General features: G+C 32.7%; 3 protein-coding genes across 9 annotated transcripts in view; 1 reads left to right on the top strand and 2 right to left on the bottom strand.

Moving 5' to 3' along the window:
* Nucleotides 1-1818, bottom strand: part of LOC141460647 (dual 3',5'-cyclic-AMP and -GMP phosphodiesterase 11A-like) — a 247818-nt gene extending 246000 nt beyond the window's left edge. Inside the window, exon 1 of the mRNA XM_074140854.1 lies at nt 1607-1818. The gene's annotated coding sequence lies outside the window, so the exon portion shown is untranslated. The remainder of the gene's footprint in view (nt 1-1606) is intronic.
* snky (ubiquitin protein ligase sneaky) lies at nt 772-19929 on the top strand. 4 transcript variants are annotated; one of them, XR_012462272.1, is made up of 16 exons: nt 773-973; nt 2312-2431; nt 2535-2644; nt 4141-4374; nt 4452-4583; nt 6776-6890; nt 6974-7114; nt 7366-7517; nt 7665-7798; nt 8584-8779; nt 9949-10075; nt 10258-10374; nt 12418-12560; nt 12635-12748; nt 14433-14944; nt 18492-18631. XR_012462272.1 is itself a non-coding variant. In XM_074140858.1 (16 exons), exons 1-15 carry the CDS (start codon nt 934-936, stop codon nt 14715-14717), a joined length of 2160 nt encoding a protein of 719 aa, XP_073996959.1. In that variant the 5' UTR covers nt 773-933; the 3' UTR covers nt 14718-14735; nt 14832-17925. The 4 variants fall into 4 exon arrangements, 3 of the variants coding, with proteins under 3 accessions (XP_073996960.1, XP_073996959.1, XP_073996958.1); XM_074140858.1 differs by lacking the exon at nt 18492-18631 and having other exon boundaries at nt 14433-14735; nt 14832-17925; XM_074140859.1 differs by lacking the exons at nt 14433-14944; nt 18492-18631 and adding an exon at nt 19356-19929 and having other exon boundaries at nt 772-973.
* Nucleotides 17764-22072, bottom strand: part of LOC141460656 (uncharacterized) — a 96543-nt gene continuing 92234 nt past the window's right edge. For 2 of the 4 annotated variants that reach the window (XM_074140875.1, XM_074140873.1), the window contains exons 2-6: nt 20908-20952; nt 20441-20488; nt 19161-19308; nt 18574-18724; nt 17764-18102 (exon numbers count right to left, since the gene is read on the bottom strand). In XM_074140875.1, coding sequence (XP_073996976.1) covers nt 17930-18102; nt 18574-18724; nt 19161-19308; nt 20441-20488; nt 20908-20942 — 555 coding nt within the window. In that variant the 5' untranslated portion in view covers nt 20943-20952 and the 3' untranslated portion in view covers nt 17764-17929. The remainder of the gene's footprint in view (nt 18103-18573; nt 18725-19160; nt 19309-20440; nt 20489-20907; nt 20953-22072) is intronic. The other 2 variants (XM_074140876.1, XM_074140874.1) reach the window with 1 other exon arrangement.

Raw genomic sequence — 22072 nt, 5'->3', positions numbered from 1 at the left:
AAAAATCCCCATTATTATCTTCAACTTATCTATCACATTTTCTTTGTAAAACTCCTCCTCTACAGTATACTCATTTTCTCTCTCGAATCAAACAAAAATGAAAATAGCTACTTGTTTATTTTTTCAATTTACGCTAAAAGGTTTCCAAAACTTTATTCATAAATTAATTGGATACTTTAAACCAAATACCGATAAGAAAAACAAAAATGTAAGTATGGTCAGGAGAAGGTGATTCCTGAATTTATATTAGTTTTTAGGTATTTATTTAATATTTCTTAAATATCACATTATTTTTTCTAGATCTCATCATAATTATCTATGTAATGCTGTATTTTTGAGTTTATATTTTCATCATTCACATTTCAAAATCAATAATAATATCATTTTTATAAATATTTTTCTAGTTTTCTATCTCAAGTTATATGGACAAATTTATACTTATTAATTGGGCAATTGTAAATCAATAATAAATTAAGATTTGTCTCTTTAAGTTTCATTTTATTTAAATGATAAATTTTCTACGGAAATAATAAAGGAAATAAAGGAAAAAAATAATATAAATAAATAAATAAATTAAAACACAAAAATAATTAAAATAAAGACTTTAGTTTACAAAGCATTCAAAAGATAGCACCACTTATCGGTTCACTCAACAGAGCTTGCCTACTCTATTGTGCATTTTATCTTGTAGATTTAAGCTAATAACAAATTTATTTGATTTGAATTTATACCTTTAATTCAAAGTAATATTCACATCTGTAAAGTTTAAATTTGTCTCGAGTTCCTTAGTTACAAAAATAAAGATACTATCGCTACACAAGAGAATTTCTGATAGTAACTGCTATTGGTTATTTTCTATAGTTTATTTGTAGACTTTTCAGTTCATAAGACCATCATCATTAATTTTCTTTCATTTAAATTTGTGGAAGAAAAATGAAACGCGGAAGTAATAAATATAAATATATGCCGAATTGTGAGTATAACATTCAGAAATATTTTTTTCTGCTAACATTTAAATACATGCTGGAGATGTAATAAATCATAAAAATGAATAAAGAGGAATAAGAATATTTATGTAAGCAAATTAATCTGAGAAACTGTTCAAACATTTTTACTAAGTGTTAATGGATTTTAAAATTGTTGATTAAAAATAAAACCGGATCCTGGAAAGAAGTTTTCGGTTCTAAGGATTTTTGTAGCAACTTTTTTTTTATTTCCACCTCATAAGCGATGGTGATTATATTAGACTCTGGTTGCCATGCAGTGTTCCCTCTAATTTTTTGTGGCCAGTGTGCACACTTTTTTAAGTGAGTGCAGTTAATTCCAAAATAAACAAATTTTGTGCGGCAATTTAAAAAAGCGCATATAATAAAAAAGACAATACAAGAACAGTATTATTATTCGGCCAAATTTTGTTCCTACTTATATGCATTGACTCGATCTTACAGCATACCACTTGTACAACATATGTATATTAAAACGGAACACAATGAAAAAGCTACCCTAAAATCAAGTCAGATCATTAGTTTGTGAAGACAGAATTTAGCTGATTACTGTGGCTTCCCTTTTCCATTCAAATGAAAAATAAGAAAATTTGAATACTTACAATGTAAAAAACGTTGTCTGCTTCTAATTATTTTCAATTAAAACATTTGTCAAAACAAACAAACAAGAACAACAATTCACAATCACTTATTATTGAACAATTTTAGAATTAAGGATTACATTTTTTTATTAATGGCATTTATTTTATAACTTTTCTCTCCTGTCTTTTGGTTTTAACCATTCTGCATAAACTTTACAAAACTTTTTGTACGCGCCAATATTTTTCATGTGCGCCATGTTTAAAATTTATGTGCGCACGTACACGCTCACAGCTTATAAGAAACACTGTTGCCAAGTGCACTAATAATTATTATACAAACACTGTTTATTGTAAATAATGTACACACAAATGTTGTTAATTAGGTAAAATACTAATCTAACGATCTAATAAATTTTAATAATTCAAGATTTCACAAAATATTATTCTTATATCGAAAATGAAATATGGTTTATTTATTAATAAGCGAAAACAGAAAAACGACATGCAAACTTGTCTTGATAGTTAGTTTAAATAATCAAGTTTGGTTTGATTAGGAATCGAATTTCCTGTCAAAATTGTATAAATTGGATTCCACAATCTTAATTTAATTGTTTAGTTAAAAAATAATAAGGCTTTAGTTTCATTATGTCTATTTTGTTTACCCATAATTAGCATCCTGCTTAACTAAATTTTCAAGGAAGAAATATTTTCTTACCTTATTTTCAGGGTGGAAGAAGATAGCAGTTTGCTGTCCATTGTGCAACAGATTATTGTTCAGCGCGAGAGATCAATATCGTGTATTAAAAGGAATAGTTGGCTTTTTTTATGGAATTTCCCTTGGATATGGTGAGAAAGTTTGTTGGGAGTTATTTCTATGAAACAATAATAAGCCCTGGTGGTATTTTATCGTCGCATCAATTTTGTTTGACGAACAGTTTTATTTCCACAGCCTTCTACAATTTGGTTATAACTCAGCTGGATATCCAGCCAGTATCAACTTATATTCTCGGCACACTGACGGCTGTATTGTTGGGATTTGGATGTGCAGTGTCATCTCAGGTAAGGCAGAAGTTATTTAGTTGTTAACCAATCACAAACAAAATGGATACCATATTCTTAGATGAATATTCAATCACTAAATCTGTTTACTGTAGTGTTTCGTTAAATACCATTATTAAATTTAAATTTACCAGATAAAGAACAATACCGTCCAACCGTTAAAATATTAACTGGGAGTCCTGTAATAAATCTCTTATTAAAATAATGTTTTCATCAGAACTTGCACTCTCATTCCAATTCTCTTGTCCGCCATTTATCATCTCATCACCATCCAGATCATCCTCCAGACGATTAAAACGCCAGTGGCCTCGCGATTTTCTCTCTTCTGAAGAGAGTAGCTAATCCTAGAGACGACTTAGGGAGTGTTATCACTGGGTAACTTCTCCTCTCAATTAGTGAGTTTGTAGTGGTCAGTTATTGTCATTGTTACTTATTGTATATCTAGCGATGGTGCAATTTAACAAATAAATAAATTAAAAAAAATAATAATCATCATAATAAAGCTGGTATTAAGAAGGTCATGAATAGGAGGAAAACCCTACATTTCGTATCAGATCCGCTGAAGGTGGCTTCAAGCTTGCAGACTGGATCACTTGGTATGATTCTCCAATCGGTAAGGTGCTTGTCTAGTACTTATTGAAGCTGTCCATTAGTTTGAAGTCAAATTATTCGTGAGGTACCTGCTTGAGTGTGAAAGATCACTCTCTACTTTTACAAACTAGATCAGATTTTGAAAGATTCCTGCTTAGGGCTCATTTTGGCTGCTTTTTGGGATTAGAACTCAGGAGAACCAACTTAAGCTGTAGTTTCCAAAATGTAAAGACCAATTAGGGTTCCCGGCTAAGTCCCCAAGCTTTTGCTAGCCGCTTCCTCTTTCTCCCTTCAACTTTTCGTCCAATTGTAGATGTGTTTCTTTCCTTAATCGTCCAGTTCTACAGCTGGAGATCAGCCATTTATTCTATTATTGTTGGCCAACCGTGCGGAATCTGATTAAATTAAAATTTAGGTGACTAATCACTCTTTTCTAACATACCTGGGAGTTGGAATAATACTTCCTTTTTTTCGATTATTTGTGGGTCTAATATCACATTAGAGCGAAAAGTGATTCTTTTATTGCATGTATAGAATACTGGCGACACAAGTCGAAGTGTTTTACAACCATTCGAGTGAAAAAGTGATACAATAGATTTTGATCAAATCTTATTGCAAAGGCCCCTGTTGAAACCTAAACAAAATACCAAATTTGAACTGTAAGCGCTTTTCGGCTTTTTGAATTAAGATGACTACATACAAAGAGATTATTTAGTAAAGGCCATTTTTTAAATCTCTGAGGACCACAAAACGTGTGCTTATTTATTCCCGTTGAATACTGAAAATACCAAGCTGCTCCATTGCAGTACTTCCTCGGTAATAATTGTTACCTTTCAAGAAAAACATTCATCTATTCTAATAATAGCATATTTAGCGCTTGATATTCATTAAAGTATAACTTTCAGCTTAGATGTACCGTATTACTAACTTTTCCAAACTTTGGAAGTAAAACTGGACGAAGTACGCTAAGAGCGTTAGCAATTGCTTACATAATCGCTGGACCTGTAGCAAATCTGACTACCAACGCAGCCGAAGTTGTGCGCACATTTGCATGTACTACTTCATTAACTTATAATCTTACTAAAACTAAGTATGTACTGATGTTTAAACCATTTCAGAATGCTTTGATGAATTTAAAAGTAAGTAATGCTCTAATTGTTGTAATAAGAAAAAGAAAAATAGATATTATTTGCTAAGTATTGTTTTCTTTGCGAAGGCAGACACCAGTGAAGTAAAGGAAACATTGAATTCAATTAAAGGCGTAGTGAAGCCGATAAAGTACGAAATGGAAGATGATGGAGAGGTGAACTCGTTGAAAGAAGAGAATGACTATTTAGATACAGCTATGGTGAGTTAGATTTATTTCCTCTTACAACTGACAAGTGGAAGTATTGAAAACGTATCAAAGTTAAAAGTCTTGGGAGCGTTTTGAACTAAAAATCAGGGAATCCTGCATACTTTTTTGCTGTCAATGGTTAACTGCTACACAACGACTACTGCAGAAGTCGGTCTTCTACCTGGATAAGACTTGCTCTTTTTTCTCGCTTTCTCTCGGTCAGTCTCGATTTTATCATCAGTTGTGACGATCTTCTTAGTACTTTCATTTGAAGCGTTTTCCGCAAAAGCGAAGCCACTTAGTGCGGTGCCCAGTATTGTTACCAATTATTGGACAATATCAATTAATAACGTAATAAGTTATCCTAAAATTTTGGGCAGAGGAAAATCCTAAATTACAATTTATCAGAACAGAGAGATTATTTGATTAACCTAATTGGGAAGCCGAGAAATTCCGTAAAATAAATGTATAAAAATAAATGTGAGTAGGTAACGACACACGAAATCGTCAGAAAATTCGAGGTCCTATTTTCGAGAGATTCTCAAAAAAAAAAAAAAAGTGGATACTTTAGCATGCTCTAGCACCTTCTCCTACTGTGAGAGAAAGTAAAAACTATTCTCCCGATGCTAGTAATTTCTACCGATGTGGAATGGTCGTATCTTTGCAAGAACTTTTATCTGTTACGGGTCTTTTGATTGACTAAGTTTTCTTCTTTCAACATTCCACCATTTCTTAAAATGCTAATTTTTATAACTTAAAACGTTAAGTTTGTTTTTTATATTATTATACAGGGTGTCCCAAGCTATATGGATAACGACTTTTTCTCGGAAACTAAGATAGCTAGAAAAAAAACTAAAAAATACGTGTTCCCTCAGTTTTTTGTAAATTTAATTTGTAAATTTTTTTCGGTGCTTCCAGAAGCGAGATACAGGCACCAACTTCATTTTTTCAAATGGGAAGGTGCGGTTTTTATTTCAGAAATAGATTCCTCTATTTTTTTAAAGAAAAATTTACTCGAACGGTTTTTTTCTGTGAGCGATATTTTACAAGTTATGAATGAAAACATGATTCTTATAAGAAATTTCAAAATGATAATATTATAACGGTTTTTTGATTAAATAAGAAGAAAAGTACTATTTTATTATAAATTTTACTCCTCATTAATATTACAGATCATGCTCGAAATGGCCTCCACCATTAGAGATGCATAGACATGCTCTTTCCTGTCAATTGTCCCTTACTGCCAAAGAAATAGATTGGGCTTTAACCGAGTTACAGGCATCTATTATTCTCTGCTTTAGTTCATCTACAGATGCCATCCCGGCTTGATTCTGATGCACCTAGATTTAGAAATGCTTTTAGATAAGCAGAAATAAAAAAAGAAATCAAAAAATTATGAATAATCACCTTGTTTTTCGGGTATCCCTAAAGGAAATAGTCCATAGGTGTCAAATCCGGTGTACGAGGTGGCCACTGAATTCCCCCCGTATTGATGTAACGCGCCCACCAAATTTCCTATCGAGATATCTCTTTACACGCCTGATGGTGTTACATCAATACGGCCAGTTCGAGCATGATCTGTAATATTAATGAGGAGTAAAATTTATGATAAAATAGTACTTTTCTTCTTATTCAATGAAAACACCGTTATAATATTATCATTTTGACATTTCTTACAAGAATCATGTTTTCATTCATAACTTCTAAAATATCGCTCATAGAAAAAAACCGTTCGAGTAAAAGTTTCTTTAAAAAAAAATAGAGGAATCTATTTCTGAAATAAAAACCGCACCTTCCCATTTGAAAAAATGAAGTTGGTGCCTGTATCTCGCTTCTGGAAGCACCGAAAAAAATTTACAAATTAAATTTGGATTCCTAACAAAAAACTAAGGGAACACGTATTTTTTAGTTTTTTTCTAGCTATCTTAGTTTCCGAGAAAAAGTCGTTATCCATATAGCTTGGGACACCCTGTATGTATCTCAAGTTAAGATTCAAAATTCTCAACTTAAGATTCTCTTAAGATTGATTTGCGAGAAAGGTTAAATTCAAAATGCATCGGTTTTTATAGGAGGAATTAAGGAGTTATTTTTAAGACGAATTTTGGAGATGATATGCACCACAATAATCGCTTGCACTTGTATGTTAAGCCATTAATAAACAAAGATTAACTACTAATTTTGGATAATCTCCACTTTTTCCTTAGAACGACACTAAAAGATCCGAAGCAATTGAGAAAAAGTATGATACTAAGTTCAATAATAAAACATTTGAAGCTTATGAAAAAAAATATTTTAAAAAATTAGAATACCGTTGCGATAGTAAGTTTTAACAGATTTTTAATTTTGAGTTTAGATTTAAAAATTAGTTTCAAAATGCAAATTTAATTTTTTTTAAAAAAAAGATGTGATATCAGCGGCTGGAACCAATTGTCGGAAAATGTTTGAAAAAGCACATGACAATTGTTACAATAATGTTCCTTGGGGAACTGCTTGGATACTCTGTTGGCCAATGAAATTAACATTTATTTGTGACGTCGTTACAGGTATATTTCATTTAAAAATTGAATCTTCTCTTTTCTAGAACTTTCCAGAAAATCTCAGCTACATATATTCTTTCCATAATATGGTTTCTCTCGTTCAGTTTGAAAATTCTATATTACATAAATTTAATCAAAAATATAATGTACTTACATATAATCTGCTTTAAAATTATTTCTAAAAATATAGTAGACTAACATTAGTTTTACTTTTTAAATTGTAACTTTGTGTGTGTTTGTTATTAAAAATGAAACAGCTGTAGGAGGTGACAATGTGTGCGATCCATCACGATCACTATCCAGTGGTTTCGGCAGTGGTTACGAGTACATTATTAAATCACGAGACAGATTGTCACAAGAATTCAAGGGTGGACACATTCAGTATAAAATTGAACGACCCAACATACCAGTAAGTTACTTATTAAACCGTTAGAATGCAGCACTTTGTAAAGTCATTCTGAGAGATATTTTTAAAGATCTTATGGTATTTGACTTTACAAAATATTTCTTTCTTTCTTTTTATTTTTTTTAATTTATATTATTTTTATTTTCTTAGTTGGATATACGCGGCGCTAGTGATACGGCCCAAGCAGTTGTCAGAGCGTTTCAACAGAAAAGAGGTTTTGTGGAAATAATTATACTTTATCTGAAAAGGATTCTTGTATTTGTATTTATTAGAATAATACTGAAGTAAGTCGACATACTTTGATTTTCGTTGATCAGTTTATTCCAAAAGTAATTGTAATTTATTTCTTTCACTTTAAACGTCTCTTGGAAAGTAGCGCTGTGTGGGGCACAGCCTGAACTATTGAAATATTTTTTTGTTTACACTTCTATTTAAAAAAAATCTGGACCTTTTCTGATGAGAAACATTATTTGTATCAGGAAACAGTTCTCAAAATTATGGTTAAAAAAATGTGAACACTCGAGTTATTCGGAATAGTCCCTTTACTCTAAAATTATTCTCTAAAGTAATAATAGAAGCTTTACTTAACCCGACAATCGGCAGTCTTTTCAGTCAATCCACCATACGTATCTGTCTCGAGCCCAGATTCTCGACTTTGTCATTTCACACTAGAACCCTATTTTCTCCTCCATCAACTTAACCACAAAATTTTCATTTGCAATCTAGCCGAGCTGCTTTCTGGTGACTCTTTAAAAGTTACTTTATCATCATGTTCATTTCATTGAAAACGAAGCCCATCTCAGAAAGTTTTGATCGTAATCAGCAAGTTTCTCTGGTTGGGATGACATTCTCCCGATACTAGTAATTTCTATCGATGTGTAATGGTCGTATCTTTGCAAGAACATTTATCTGTTACGGGTCTTTTGATTGACTAATATTTGTTTCTTCTTTCAACGTTCCACCATTTCTTAAAATGCTAATTTTTATAACTTAAAACGTTTAATTTGTTTTATATTATTATATCTATCTCGAGTCAAAGAAAAATTAAAAAAAGGAATGGAAATTTCAGTGCACAAGATTTCCATGAAAAATATTTACGAGATATAGAACATCAAAATATATATATAACAAAATACTTTAAGAAAATCGACGCAAGACGTTTTAAAAATGGAAAACATACTTTATTACCGCTAAAGAAAATGGAAAAACAAAAACTAATAAATCCATATTCATTAAAATTTCATTCGACTGAAATGAACCGATTGGTGATTATTATTTTTTTTATTTTACTTTGGTCACAAATCGTCTCTTACATTATCTTCTCTCATTACAGACAACTATCCATTACTGGATAATGAGCTGTAAGTAACAGAAAGGGAAAGTATAAGTGTTAGATTCGAAACTGGGATTTCCAAGGGGACGTCCAAGGCAATAACCGCTGAGTTTATTTATTTTATTATTTTGAGTTGATCCTTCCACAGATGTGAGAAGAAGACATATTGGGAGATGTTTTTAATGAATTTTAACAATTTTCCTACAATTTCTGGGATGTTGAGGTTACTAATTTCATTACGGCTAGTATTGTTGTTATTCCAACCAATTAGAACTCAAGTTTCTAATCAATTCTATGACTGCTTCTTGGCCCTACAACTAGTGTTAGTACCTCATTCTGTTTTCCTTATTGAAAAAATCACCTCCTGTCATCAACCCGGCTGTTCCATCTGGGCGGTCCAGTATTCTTATTCGGTGAACTCTTTTACATCATTTTTATTTTTTTTTATCTTCAGTTCCTTATTAAGTTTTTCATCTACATTGTTAAGTAGAGATTAAGAGTAGATCTCGTTAATGGGAGACAAATTGACGGTGTCAATATACACCTTCCATAACTCTGGGTGGTAACCAGCCTTCAGGATCCCAATTACATCAAGCACTAATCACAAACTGGAGTGAAGATCTTGGCAAGTGCTTGTGGCTATGGAAAGCGTCAGCCTTTTGTAACCTTTTAAGTTACTTTATTCTAGATCTAGAGCATGTAATTCAAAATAATTTTCCTTTTAACAAAGCTGCCTAGTAGGCTAAAGTACTGGTGGTTATTAGGGACGTAAAATCCAATGTCAACTAAAAATGTTTGCTCCCTAAAAAGGAGACTGTAAAGAGATGCTATACTTTCTAAACTACGAATTATTAATTTGTAAAACCAACTAGATAAAAAAAAATAATATGCAATTAAATAATCATCACGGTTCGAGTATTTACTCTTTATTATTAACTTTAATGAGTAATGAGTAAAAACTCAAGGAGTATTATCTTTCAGCATCTAAAGTATAGTAATCAACTGGTAATTCTTTCTTATAAATATTTTTTAATAGAAAAACAACACTTTTTAGAAGCAAGAGCCAGCAATTGATAAAATTTAATCAATATCAAATTACAGACAGCAAATACAATTAAACTTGCATTAGAAATGATGACAGCTACGACGATAATATTAATTGATCGTGTATTTTATGAGACATTACTATTAGTACAACAGCATGCCAAAATCGATTTCGAGCAAGTTGGTAAGTACAATTCAACTAGAGTGAGAGATAGTTTGTTTAGAGAAATAGAAATGGGATTGGCCAAGGTAATGAATATTTTCTTTCAATATAAATTATTGATTGCATATTTTAAGTAGCCATGTGTTGATTATTGATTGCATATTTCTGGTAGCTATGTGTTGATTATTGATTGCATATTTCAGGTAGCCATGTGTTGATTATTTCTGTACATGGTACAGGATTGATTGCATCGATTGTACGTTCAGTTGTGGGTGGATTTAATATAAATAAAAGTGTTAACAAGGTATACAGCAATGAAAGTGAGTACTGTATTTAGTGAAAATAAGTAATTGATATTATTCCATATTCTGGGCGAAACATTAACGTTAATTATTAAACAATTATTAAAAAATATATATCTACATCTAGAGTGTAATGAATTCAAGACTGGTCCTAAATCTCTTTTCTTTAATGTTCAATTTTACGTCTTACTGCCGTTTTTCAGGATAAAAATTATATGTATATCATAATTATTTAAAAATCATTGTAATTATTTTAAAAAAGTAATTCATTCCCTCCGTTCTGCTCCCTGATTTTGGCACCAATCTTCTCCCTGGTGTTCAGTGTAGTTCTGAGTACCGAAAGTGTCCAATTAAATGAGAAGATTGTACCTCTTCAAGTATTTATAAAGATAAAACGTGCCCTCGTTAAATGCCCTGTTGTTAAGTTGTTCCCTCTTTAGATAACCGTTTAACTGTGAGTGGGGCACAGCCAATCAAAGTACAATTTAGAAATTCCACGTGAATGAGCATCTTCCGAAATGCCCCAGCTTTGTCCACCAGGCTTCTTGCATTGCAGCTAATCATGGTAGGTATGTGATGCACTTACAACGAATCTTTGGTCGATGTTTTTCCTAGATAATTGGGTATTTTTGAGAAAGGTGCCTGTTAATTATTTTGCAATAGAATAATATAAATATTTAATCAAACAAGACGGGTCAAAAAGTGATTGGAAATAATATTAACTTTACAACAGCAATGGCTGAGCTCAATCAAGGATAAGAGAAGGGAGTTGCTCAAAAAACAAATCTACTGTTGGCTAAAATATCTATTATGGCTTCCTTAGATGTCAGGCATTATACGTAGAATGTACTCACTTGTAATGTGTGCAATGTGTAGTTGCAAATAAGCGTGCAGGAGATGAGTTAGAAATTGCCTGTGGCATCCTAAAGCAGAGCTAGATTTCTTGGGGTACCCTGTGGGTTATTTGTGTATGATTACATTCTGCATTGAGGCACCACAGTAGCCGAGCAGCAGGGCCGGGTTCAATTTTTGGCCTTGGACAGGGGTCGGCAACCTATTTTAAGTGGAGAGCCATTTTTCCTTAAATAATTTTAATAAATCTTACCAAGAGCCGCAAGGATGATAATGTAAAAAACTCTGTAGATCATTTGTACTCGCAAATTATTATTTTGTGATATTCAATAACATTTAAATGTTTTATATATTTATTTTCATGTATTGCAAAGTAAATAAACAAATAAATAATAACTTAACGAATGAAAAGGCGGCAGTCTTACAATATAAATCAAGTACTTTATTTTGATATAGTATAATTCTATTCAATTTCGAACCTATCACATTTAAAATTATTTTTGAAAAAATACCTTTTAATAAATGGAATTTTCATTCGTTTCAATAAAATGGAAATATACAATATATTTTGGGCAGGCTGAAGAGCCACACAATTTGGATAAAAGAGCCGCATGCGGCTCGCTAGCCGCGGGTTGCCGACCCCTGGTCTAGGGCTTGGATTTTATTCAATGGTTTTTAATATAAATAATTTAAAGTATGTTTGCTATCTGCCTCCGTCCGCGACACCTAATTACCTAGTTGTACGTAAAGCCCGCCTAAAAATTAGGCATTTCTACTAACTAAATTGTAGGGCTGTATACTTTACTTACAAAGACATCAAGAGCCTCCGAACCAGGGGCGGCTCTAGCTCGTGTAGCGCCCGTGTGCAATGAAACCCTGGCGCCCCCTAGGCCTGACCCCCCCCCCCACCCGCGGCTATAACTATTAACTAAGTTATCGCGTTTGATAACTGCCGCCACCGCGCTGGCTGGCCGCTTCTGTCATATCATTGTTGTACCATGATGGTCCAAGACGATGCTCTTAGCTGTCTCAGGGGGCGCCACGGCGCCCGTGTGCATTGCACACCCTGCACTATAGGTTAAGCCGCCCCTGCTCCGAACAAGTGTGGCCAGATACCACTTCTACTTCTGGTTTAAAATATTCTTTATTCTAATACGTTTTGCCACTGCTCCCCACTTATAATACCATAATCATCATGAATTATTGCAGGATGTTTACCAAAGCCCAAACTACTGAGTCTTCAAAGCATTCGACAAATCTATGGAATGTATTTATTTGTATTCATTTTGACGATAGTTGAAGGCTATTCATCACGAATAAGTTGGTTCATTTGTTCGTATTTCTATCCAAAAGTAAGTTAATAATTTTCCATACATTTCTGAACAGAAAGAGATATTAATTTACTTTATTGTTTGTTATTAAACAGCAGGAAAAGAAGAGAGTACTTCATCTTTACAACATGACCATGAAAGCACGCATTGGTTTCTTCAAGTACATGCAAGCAAAAGTACAAAGAATGGTTAAACAAAATAAAGTAGTTGTAAGTAGGTTTCAGTATTTCTCTTTACATTGATCAACATTTAATGTTTATATTCTGGGGACAAATCCCACACCGACACTTGGAATTGTTTATGGGTAGAGGAGGTTTTAGTTTGAGAAGGAAATGCATAAATCCAAATATATAAGTGCAGACCAATTATTTTTGGACTGCAAATAAAACAGAAGTTCTGAGAATAGAAATTGGAATCCATTTTCTCACTTGTACTTACTGGGTTCTTAGACTTTTTCTCTGGCAGCGTCTACAACAGAGATGCACATTTCGAAGACGCTACAGACTGGGCGCCTCCGGGCGATCACCAATACTGATCTGCCCAAATAATCGTTTACACCTATTTAACCTACGACGGGGTACCCAAAAAAAACCGGAATTATTTTTTAAAAGCTATTTACAAATTTTTTACAGAACAACCTTATCCCCTTCAAAATACTCTCCATTACAACTAATACATTTGTCCCACCGGTGCTTCCACTGTTCGAAACATTTTTTGTAGTCATCTTTAGAAATGGCTGACAGCTCCTTCTTCGTTTTTTTCTTGACCTCTTCAATGTTGTCAAATCGGTGACCTTTCATGCTCTTTTTCATGCGTGGAAATAAGAAAAAGACGCACGGAGCCAGGTCAGGCGAGTAAGGTGCGTGGGGCAGCGGAACCATGCCATTTTTAGCCAAAAACTGTGTAACAGAGATGGCTGTGTGTGCAGGTGCATTGTCGTGGTGGAAGAACCAGTCTCCTGTTTGCCACAAATCGGGTCTTTTTTGGCGAACACTATTGCGCAATCTTATCAAAACTTCCAAATACAAGGTTTGATTGACGGTCTGACCTGGGGGGACAAACTCTGAATGGACTACGCCTTTGGCATCAAAAAAGCAAATCAGCATTGTTTTGATGTTTGACTTGACTTGACGACATTTTTTTGGTCGGGGTGAAGATGACGTCTTCCATTGGCTCGACTGTTGCTTTGTTTCTGGGTCATAACCATAGCACCATGACTCATCACCAGTAATGACCTTTGACAGAAAGTCTGGATCAGTTTCAAGCTGTTGTTTCAAAGCACGACATGTTTCAACTCGATGTTCTTTTTGATTGTCAGTCAGAACTCGAGGAACAAACTTGGCAGCAACCCTTTTCATCCCCAAATCTTCCGTTAAAATTCGCTGAACCGAGCTCCAAGTTGATCAATTGTCTGTCGACGGTCTTGAACACCAGCTCTCGAATTTTTTCAACATTTTCGTCGATTCGGGCAGTTGATGGACGTCCAGAACGAGGTTTGTCATCAATCGACATGTCGCCATTTTTAAACCGAGTAAACCACTCGTATACTTGAGTTTTTCCCATAGCGTCATCTTTGTAAGCTGTTTTCAACATTAAAACACTTTCAGCAGCATTTTTGCCGAGTAGAAAACAAAATTTCAGAGCTGCACGTTGTTCACTTAAACTTGCCATCATAAAAAACGAAAAAAGATCACTGCAGATGAACAGAACGAGCCAGGCAGACAACACAGGCAGGACTGAACTGGCAAGGAATTGCGCTATACACGTCTAGCGGCAGAAATGCGTACTACATAAGCTCCATGCGCGGCAACGCAATTCCGGTTATTTTTGGGTACCCCCTCGTATTTAAAGTAAATGTAATCACATTTACTAAACATTACCTTTTTTTTACAGCAAGACATTAGCATTCTATTAATGTTACGCCTGAGACATCCAAAAATGTTCGGCTGGTTAGGTTGGTTTTCTGACGCTAAAAGAAAATGTCTTATATGTGGCCACGCGGAACCTAATAATAAAGAAAAGCGTGAAAAATTATTCCATGAGTGCCTTGGATGTTTATATTTATATTGCAATGAATGTTGGGCTGATATTGATAAAATATGTTACGTATGTAATCCACCAGCTTCTAATGTTGTTGACGTTCAAGAATTTGAAGACATTGAGGTTGCTGAAGAATGATTTAAACAAAATGAAACTGTATGTTAATTAGTTTTAATCCTTTTTATTAAAAAAATATATACACTATTTTTTAAGTTTCATTTTGTTTCAAAATTACTAATGTGAAAGTTTTAGAGGGATGTCCATTTTTTTGAGAATATTTTCAGTATGTTGAGAGTCTTGTACGTCGGAATGAGGAATGAAGACTGAAGATTAAGCAGCAAAGAATTGTCTGCAAGTCTTAGCGGGTGAGGAGTTTTTCTATATTGGAGAATTTGCTTGGTTGTAGACGACGGAGAGTTGTCATTAGTTGTGAGAGATTGTAATATAAGCAGAGAGTTGGTCGTTAAAATAGGTTTTTGGTCAGTCTCCTAGTCAACACAGTCACTTGAACATCCTGTTGTCAGAGATATCTGATGCCGAAGGGCTACTTTATTCGTAATATAATGCAAAGTAATCAGTAACTAATTCAAACTACTTTTTGGCAATTAAATATTTATTAAAGGTAGGTGATAATTAGTTAGATTTTTCTCCATTTTCTTTAGAAATATGATTATGCTTCAAATTGTTTGAGAAGTACATTTTTCCAATAAATCAAACGAAAATACAAGTCTAATTATGGAATTTAACTTCTTATTGGTATAAACTGAATCTGCTCCATAAGTTACAGAATATTTCTATCAAATTAGAATAAGTTTTATGCCCATAACAACCAAGAATTTCTTATACCTTACTTCTTTTCGGAGGTCCTTGACTTGTTTTGGTAGTAATTCATTTTCATTTACAGCAATTACACTGTTTACTTCATATCACCAGTATAAAACACTGAATTCCCTGAATTGTAGTTAAGTAATGCATTTCATATAATTGTGATTATAGCAGCAATATACTTAGTACTTATTTTAAGAGTGAATTTATACTAATTTCCATTTTACCTTTTACAGCAGTCAGTTCACAGCATCTCCCTCTTAACTATATTCATTAATGTAATAAAAATGTTCTTCACCTTTAATTATTTATTATTAAAACAAAGTTCATCATAATAACGATAATAAAGTCCGTAACTTCTTATTTATTAAAACCCAAGTGTCCCAGAATGAACCCAATAAAGTACAAAGAACTTTTCTATTTTACTTTTTTCCTGGAAGACCAGAGTAAAACCTTTTATGGTATCTATCCCATGAATCCTTTCCATCTTAGTTTCCTTTTTTCCTTTTTTGTTTTAAAACCTTACTAAATCTTGTTCCTGATTACATATCCTTCAATTCCTGTTTAGATCTTATCCATCTTCTCCTTGAAAAGGTCCGAAAAACCCTTCTTTGAATTTTTTTTTCCTTTACAGCATACACAGCAGAAGTACGTTTTTCTTCATCAGCTATCTATCTCTCGCTTCCGTTTATTAGAACAGGACATAAACTGGTTTGTTTCTATTTTACAGGTTGGCTAGTCTCGATATTGATCTGAATCGTAAAACTTTCTCGGAGCTATTATCCTTTCTTTATCAAGAAATGTATTATAGTAAGGATAAAAGTTGAATTATTTAGTCTGCATTTGTTGCTTTTTCATTTTTATACGCGAGGTTTTAAGTTTTGGGTTGGGTGTAATCATAGATAGAATTGATCCCATAAAATCTTATTAATTGGTGCGAATTACCTTGAATTGTTTGCATTATAGTAATAGTAATTTTAGTAATTTGTGTTTTAAATGAAAAATAATGGTTTACATCGAAGAGTATGACCAAACGAAGGTATTGGTTGGAGTTTTCGATAAATAATGCTTCTTTGACTTATTTACTTAGTAATCGGTGACACATACCTTACTATAGGATCTGGATCTCTTCAATAAGAAATGCTTTTGCGACTGGGCAGCCTGAATATGGTAAAATGAATACAAGAGAATGTGTCTTTAAGACAAAGATGGCTTCAAATAAAGGAAAATACCAACTTTTCATCTTTATCTACATACTTTAATTGTAGAGTTGAATAAGTGTAGATAAATTAGAGAGATTGAGCAGTCAGGATATTTATGTATTTAACATGGTAGAATGTATCCCTTTGGAAATACTTCTCTAAGTTTGGCCATTACAATATGGAAAGGCAACAAACTCAAAAAAAAAAAAAAAAAAATGGGTGCCTTATGATTTGTAAAATGATAAACTACATTTAGAAATTTGTTCTTGATTGCTTTTGGCGCAACAGAAATAACCCCTTACTTGGAACAGACTGATTGTAAAACATTTTGGAAAAAACCTCTGAATCCATCAGTAGCGTCAAGACAAAAAGGGAAACTATGCCAACTAAATCCGGAATGGGGTCAATCAATTGGGTACCAATTCTACTGTATGACCTTGCTCGTCTAAATCGTAGCGCAAAACATGATTTTGGTTTGAGATAGAAGTTCTACCAATCTCAGCACACTTGCATAGACCACTCGCTAATTGGTTATCACCTTTACACGCATTTGGGTAGCTTGCTTGATGGTACAACAACGAAGGTCAGGTAAGAACAGTGATCATTATAGTTCTAGTATCCCCCAAAAGATATTTTTAAAACCATTCAAGGTAAAGATGTTTTTCAAAATGGTGATTTCTAAGATTAAATTGAACAATATCCAGTTTAGTTACAGTTTGAAAGCTTCCTAAACTACAATTTGCTTTTGAACTACTTGTCATAAATGATTAAAATTTCGTTACTATTAAAAACAGATTATTTATTTAAGGGTCACATAATGATTTTGTAAACAAATTATTTTGCTAGGACTAGTTCTATTACAATTTGTAATTTTAGAATAACAAGTTTACATTTGCCACAAGCAATTCATACCTTTCATTCGACACTTTTTAATGAGTTCCCCAGATAAATGGCAGCCATTTCTTCTAAGTAAACAGCTTGATTTTTGGTCGGTTGCTGTTGAGACCTTGTTGGCGCTGTAATTTGCCCGAATCTAGTTGTAATTCTTTTTAAAAATGTCAACGATTTTGTAATTGAGAAATAGTAACTTCTTTTCCAGCCTTCTTTTTCTATATTTGACGTTAAATTAAGTCTGAAGTTAAATAAAAAATACATAATAATCTCCTATTATTTATTGTTTTGCTAATAATGTTCTATTTAGCTAATTTTCTAATTACTTAACAGCCATAATTTATTAATAAAAAAAAAAATTAATCTTGCATATTGCTGTTTGCTTTTAAAGTTCACAGCCAGCTCTCTGCGGCATTTCAGTTATATTATGTCTTATCTTTTCTTTTTTGAAAAAAATATCATATTTATCAAATTCACCGCTAATACTATAACAACTCCGTAAAATATCATTCTAGATACGGTTCGTCTGCAACATTCGCTACTTTTATACCATTCTGAGGTAGCGATTAGTAGCAATAAAAACGTAATTATCACATACTTCTTCCCTGAAAAATTAAAAAAAAAAAAAAAAAAATTACATTTATTAAATTGGTAAGTGACACCCGAGCTTGATTCCCAAACGGATATCCCAGCCCAAAAATGGCATTTGAATACATTGAGGGCTTCCATCTCGTTTAGGAATTAAACATGTTTAAACGTGCGATTAGGAAACCAAATTTTTTAAGAATTAGTCAATTTACTAAATGTTGTTAGAGGAGCTCTTGTTTATCTATATTCTCCTGAACAGTTTCATCAGGTGTTCCTCACCATTAATGAATAATCAGACTCAATAAAAACTGTAATTACGTCCCCGATACCAAAAGCCAAATTTTACAAATATAATTTTATCGAATGATTCTTACCATTTAGCTAAAATTCCTTCTTATTCTTTCAGATTTATTCATATAAATTCTTAATGCATAATATTGATGTAAAGAATTGAATAAAAGTGCTGAATAATAGTATCGATTATTTACCTATTAACTGAACACTTTCGTCACTGTTTGGATTCGTTATGTCCCTTACATTCTCTCGATTTTGACGATGAAGAAAATGATGATGATGATCTTGACGAGGGCTGGAACTGTCTCTAATTGGTGAGGGGTTATTGTTTCTTGTGTTAATTTTCTGTAAGTTCCAAACATTATAATATTACTAGACTTTAGAATATTTTTTCCTAAAATGAATGTTCAGAAATGTTTCACTAAATGAAGGTACTCAAGTTGAGTTTTTTGCAATTTTTGGCTCATTACACCCTTACAATAGTCATTTTTTGCTAAAACTTTATACCGGATATTTGACCTTTTCCTTTCCAGTTGTGAGCGTAAGTCAAAATTAATTAAATACAAACTGTAGGCACCTATTTCATCGCTACCCTTAGATTTCTCTCACCAGCAGCCTCGACAGCTCACTGTTTAGTGATGGAGTATTCTCTGATACGAGAGAACATTTTCTAGAAACTGGCAGTGCACTGAGAAGAAGTTTTTAGGCACCAATGACCTTAACAAAACTTAAACTCTTTTCTTGAAGGTTAATCATTCATTAAGAAAATAAAGCAACTAACTCTGGATGGCAATTGAAACTGATCATAATAATCCGGAGGAATGATTGGGTCTGTACTCTGCCCTTCTTGTTTCCGTTTTTGGCGTTCTCTCAGTCTTGATGATTCTCTTAGTCTAGTGGGCGGTAGTGGTGATTTTCTGTACCTCTTTCTGTAAACAACACAATGTTAAAAAATTGTAAATTTACTGTTGAACAGATAAGATCCAGGCTTCCTGCAGACTACAGTTGGAGTTTTGTGATCAGCTGCCTGTGAGAAGATGAGGAATAATCAACTTGTAAAGGAGTATTCAAAGATCATCATCTCAGGATGATTATTCCAGTTTGATCAAGAGAGAATTTCACATCACCAAAGTCTTCGCCTCACACATTTGCTAACTACGAACCTAACCATACTTTCAACGATTAGTTTATAACTTCTTTGATTTATTGTTTTTATTTACTTATCTAAATAAAAAAAATTATAGTCTAGCCCAGTCAGGAGCGTGAATCGTGATTTACATGCTTAAAAAACCAAACGTGAGCGTAAATAACAAACTAGTTTTTGTTTTGACAGCGATCAGAGCGGTTATCTTATCTTTTGAAAAAATAATTTTAGAAAAGATCTGAAATTTGGCAAATTTCTCATTCACAGGACAAAAATAAATAAATACTGGCAAGAAATTATGAAATAAGATTGCATCAAAACTTGACTTAGAAGATAAACAATTTTTTAACTATAATTGAAAATTAAACTTTAATTAAAATAAAGATTTTCTTTAATCTTGAAAAAACTTTATTGTGCTTCCTTGATATAAGAAGTTTTGTTATTAAATATTTTCAGTAAAACTTTAATAAGCTTATTTAACGTAACTAAATAATTAAAAAACGAATATTAAAAAATAAAATAAAAATTGAAAGGAATATAGAAATAAAAATAATACTTTAATAAATAATTAGATATTTTTAATTATAACAGTTAAAAAGGTTATAGTGTTACCTTATAGAAATTTAAAATGGATTCTAGTGATTCCTGTTTAGTTTTTTTTTTTAGTTAATAACCCTAAAGGTTGCCGAAAAAATACAATATTTAACTCGAGTGTAAAGTATTTTTCTCACACTCGGGAATTTGCAGTTGCACTCGCCTCGCTTCACTCGCTCCATATCTATAACTAGATATTTAAACTTAAAAAGATTTCTTCCGCTTCCTTTTACCATACTCTTTGAACTCGAAATTGAGAATTTAGAAACATTTTGAAATCAAAAGGTATATTTAGTAAATAAATAAAGAAAAACTTAACTTACTTAGGTTTTTGATTATCACCTTCAGCGCCTAATTCAGTTAAACTGTTGCTGAAAAATAGATGGTAAGTTATTTATCGTTTGCCTTAAAAAGAACTGTAAATGTAACAAAACTTTTGCATCTGACCGCCTCAAAGTTATTTATTTTTCTTTCACAAATTATACATCCATTTTTCTGCTCAGATTGTCATGAATGTTTAAAATTTAAACCAAAATTTTAATTGTATGAGGTAATTAATTTGTTTGTAAATTATTTTTTTATACCAACAAATTAATGTAAATTATTGTAAAATATGTTCTACAGCCCTGAAGATGATCTAGTCATTAGGTCGATAATTTGGCGAAAAATAAATAAAAAAATCATGACTGAAATTGGCAATAATCGATCAGTTACTAAAAAACGACGACTAAAACTTTACAATGTCTATGTTACTAAAATTAGTAAAGCATATACGCTACTAATTTCTCACCTTCCTTCACTGGACAGGTCAACGACTTCCTGCATGTTTAAATATCTAAACAAATAAAATAATCCGACTTTAGCTAGAAAATCAGACAAACAAACAAAAAAGTCCATTAGTTCGTATTTTTATGTTCTAAAGAATTTACCAAAACTATTTAAAGTTATTGGGCAGTATTTTCTATTTTCACACTCGAACTTTCTCACTTAAAACCACAGTAAACATTCATAGTTTGAAGAAACTGTTGAGAATTTTAAGTCATTCGAGTGTTCCACATTCATTCTTTAGTGATCTGTTCTCTCTAAGGTCTTGGTCCAGTGCTTTCACTTATCTTTTATCAATTTAAGATTGAACAATCATTAAACGGTGCAGCAAACACAAACAAAGCTACAAATCTCACAACATATCATTTCTGATGTAAATTTAGACCCAAAAAATTATAATCGATTACTTTGATCGTTATTAGAGAAAGTGAAAGGTCGTGAACAAGCTGATGACTACGATTCTCAAACTTTTTCTTTAAACTCTGAACGTTTGCGTCCCTCTTTTATTTAGCGTATCGGTAACGATGGTCATTAGCGTCCCTCAATTAATAATTAACACTATTATCTTTAGATGAAATATTTAAAATACATTTTTGTTCCTGCAAACCAAATTTTTGGGCACCAACCTCAATTATATTTTAGATTATAATTAAACTTTAGATTATATCTCTCTCTAATATTTTTTATTTAGGGTTTTTATTTTAATATTTAGAACATCAAGCAAACTCCATACCAACTGTGGACAAAGTACGCTACCATGGACTGTACCTAGAAGCGAACGGTTGACATGGAATCCCCCGTACTAGACTGGAAAAGACAAGAAACTAACCAACGCTACAAACTTCTCGGCCAGACTGCTTGACAAACGTCCGAAACTTAACCTACAAAACAGAAGATTCTTCTTATATCTACTGTTACTGCGACCTATTTGGTCATATGGCATCGAAATATGGGGATTGACTAAACGTTCCAACTCACTACGCCTCCAGGCATTACAGTCAAAAATACTACGAAAACTACTTAACGCTCCGTTCTATATTTCTAACCTCACCATCCATAATGACCTCAAAATCCCTTTCTTTAAAGATCTTGCGAAAACTCATTTCCCTCAAATTTCATTCCTCTACAGC

Source organism: Rhodnius prolixus, unplaced genomic scaffold, assembly GCF_049639745.1.
Source record: "Rhodnius prolixus isolate KJV_2025 unplaced genomic scaffold, Rpr scaffold_6, whole genome shotgun sequence".
In the NCBI taxonomy this organism is placed as follows: Eukaryota; Metazoa; Arthropoda; class Insecta; order Hemiptera; family Reduviidae; genus Rhodnius; species Rhodnius prolixus.
This window is presented reverse-complemented; position numbering and strand designations above follow the sequence as displayed.

Bases quoted from the DNA above. Each gene is read 5' to 3' on its own strand.
- snky (XM_074140858.1), top strand. From the start codon at position 934: ATGAAACGCGGAAGTAATAAATATAAATATATGCCGAATT. The intron at 4,584-6,775 runs GTGAGTTAGATT...CTTTTTCCTTAG, and splicing joins ACTATTTAGATACAGCTATG to AACGACACTAAAAGATCCGA. The intron at 12,749-14,432 runs GTAAGTAGGTTT...TTTTTTTTACAG, and splicing joins TTAAACAAAATAAAGTAGTT to CAAGACATTAGCATTCTATT.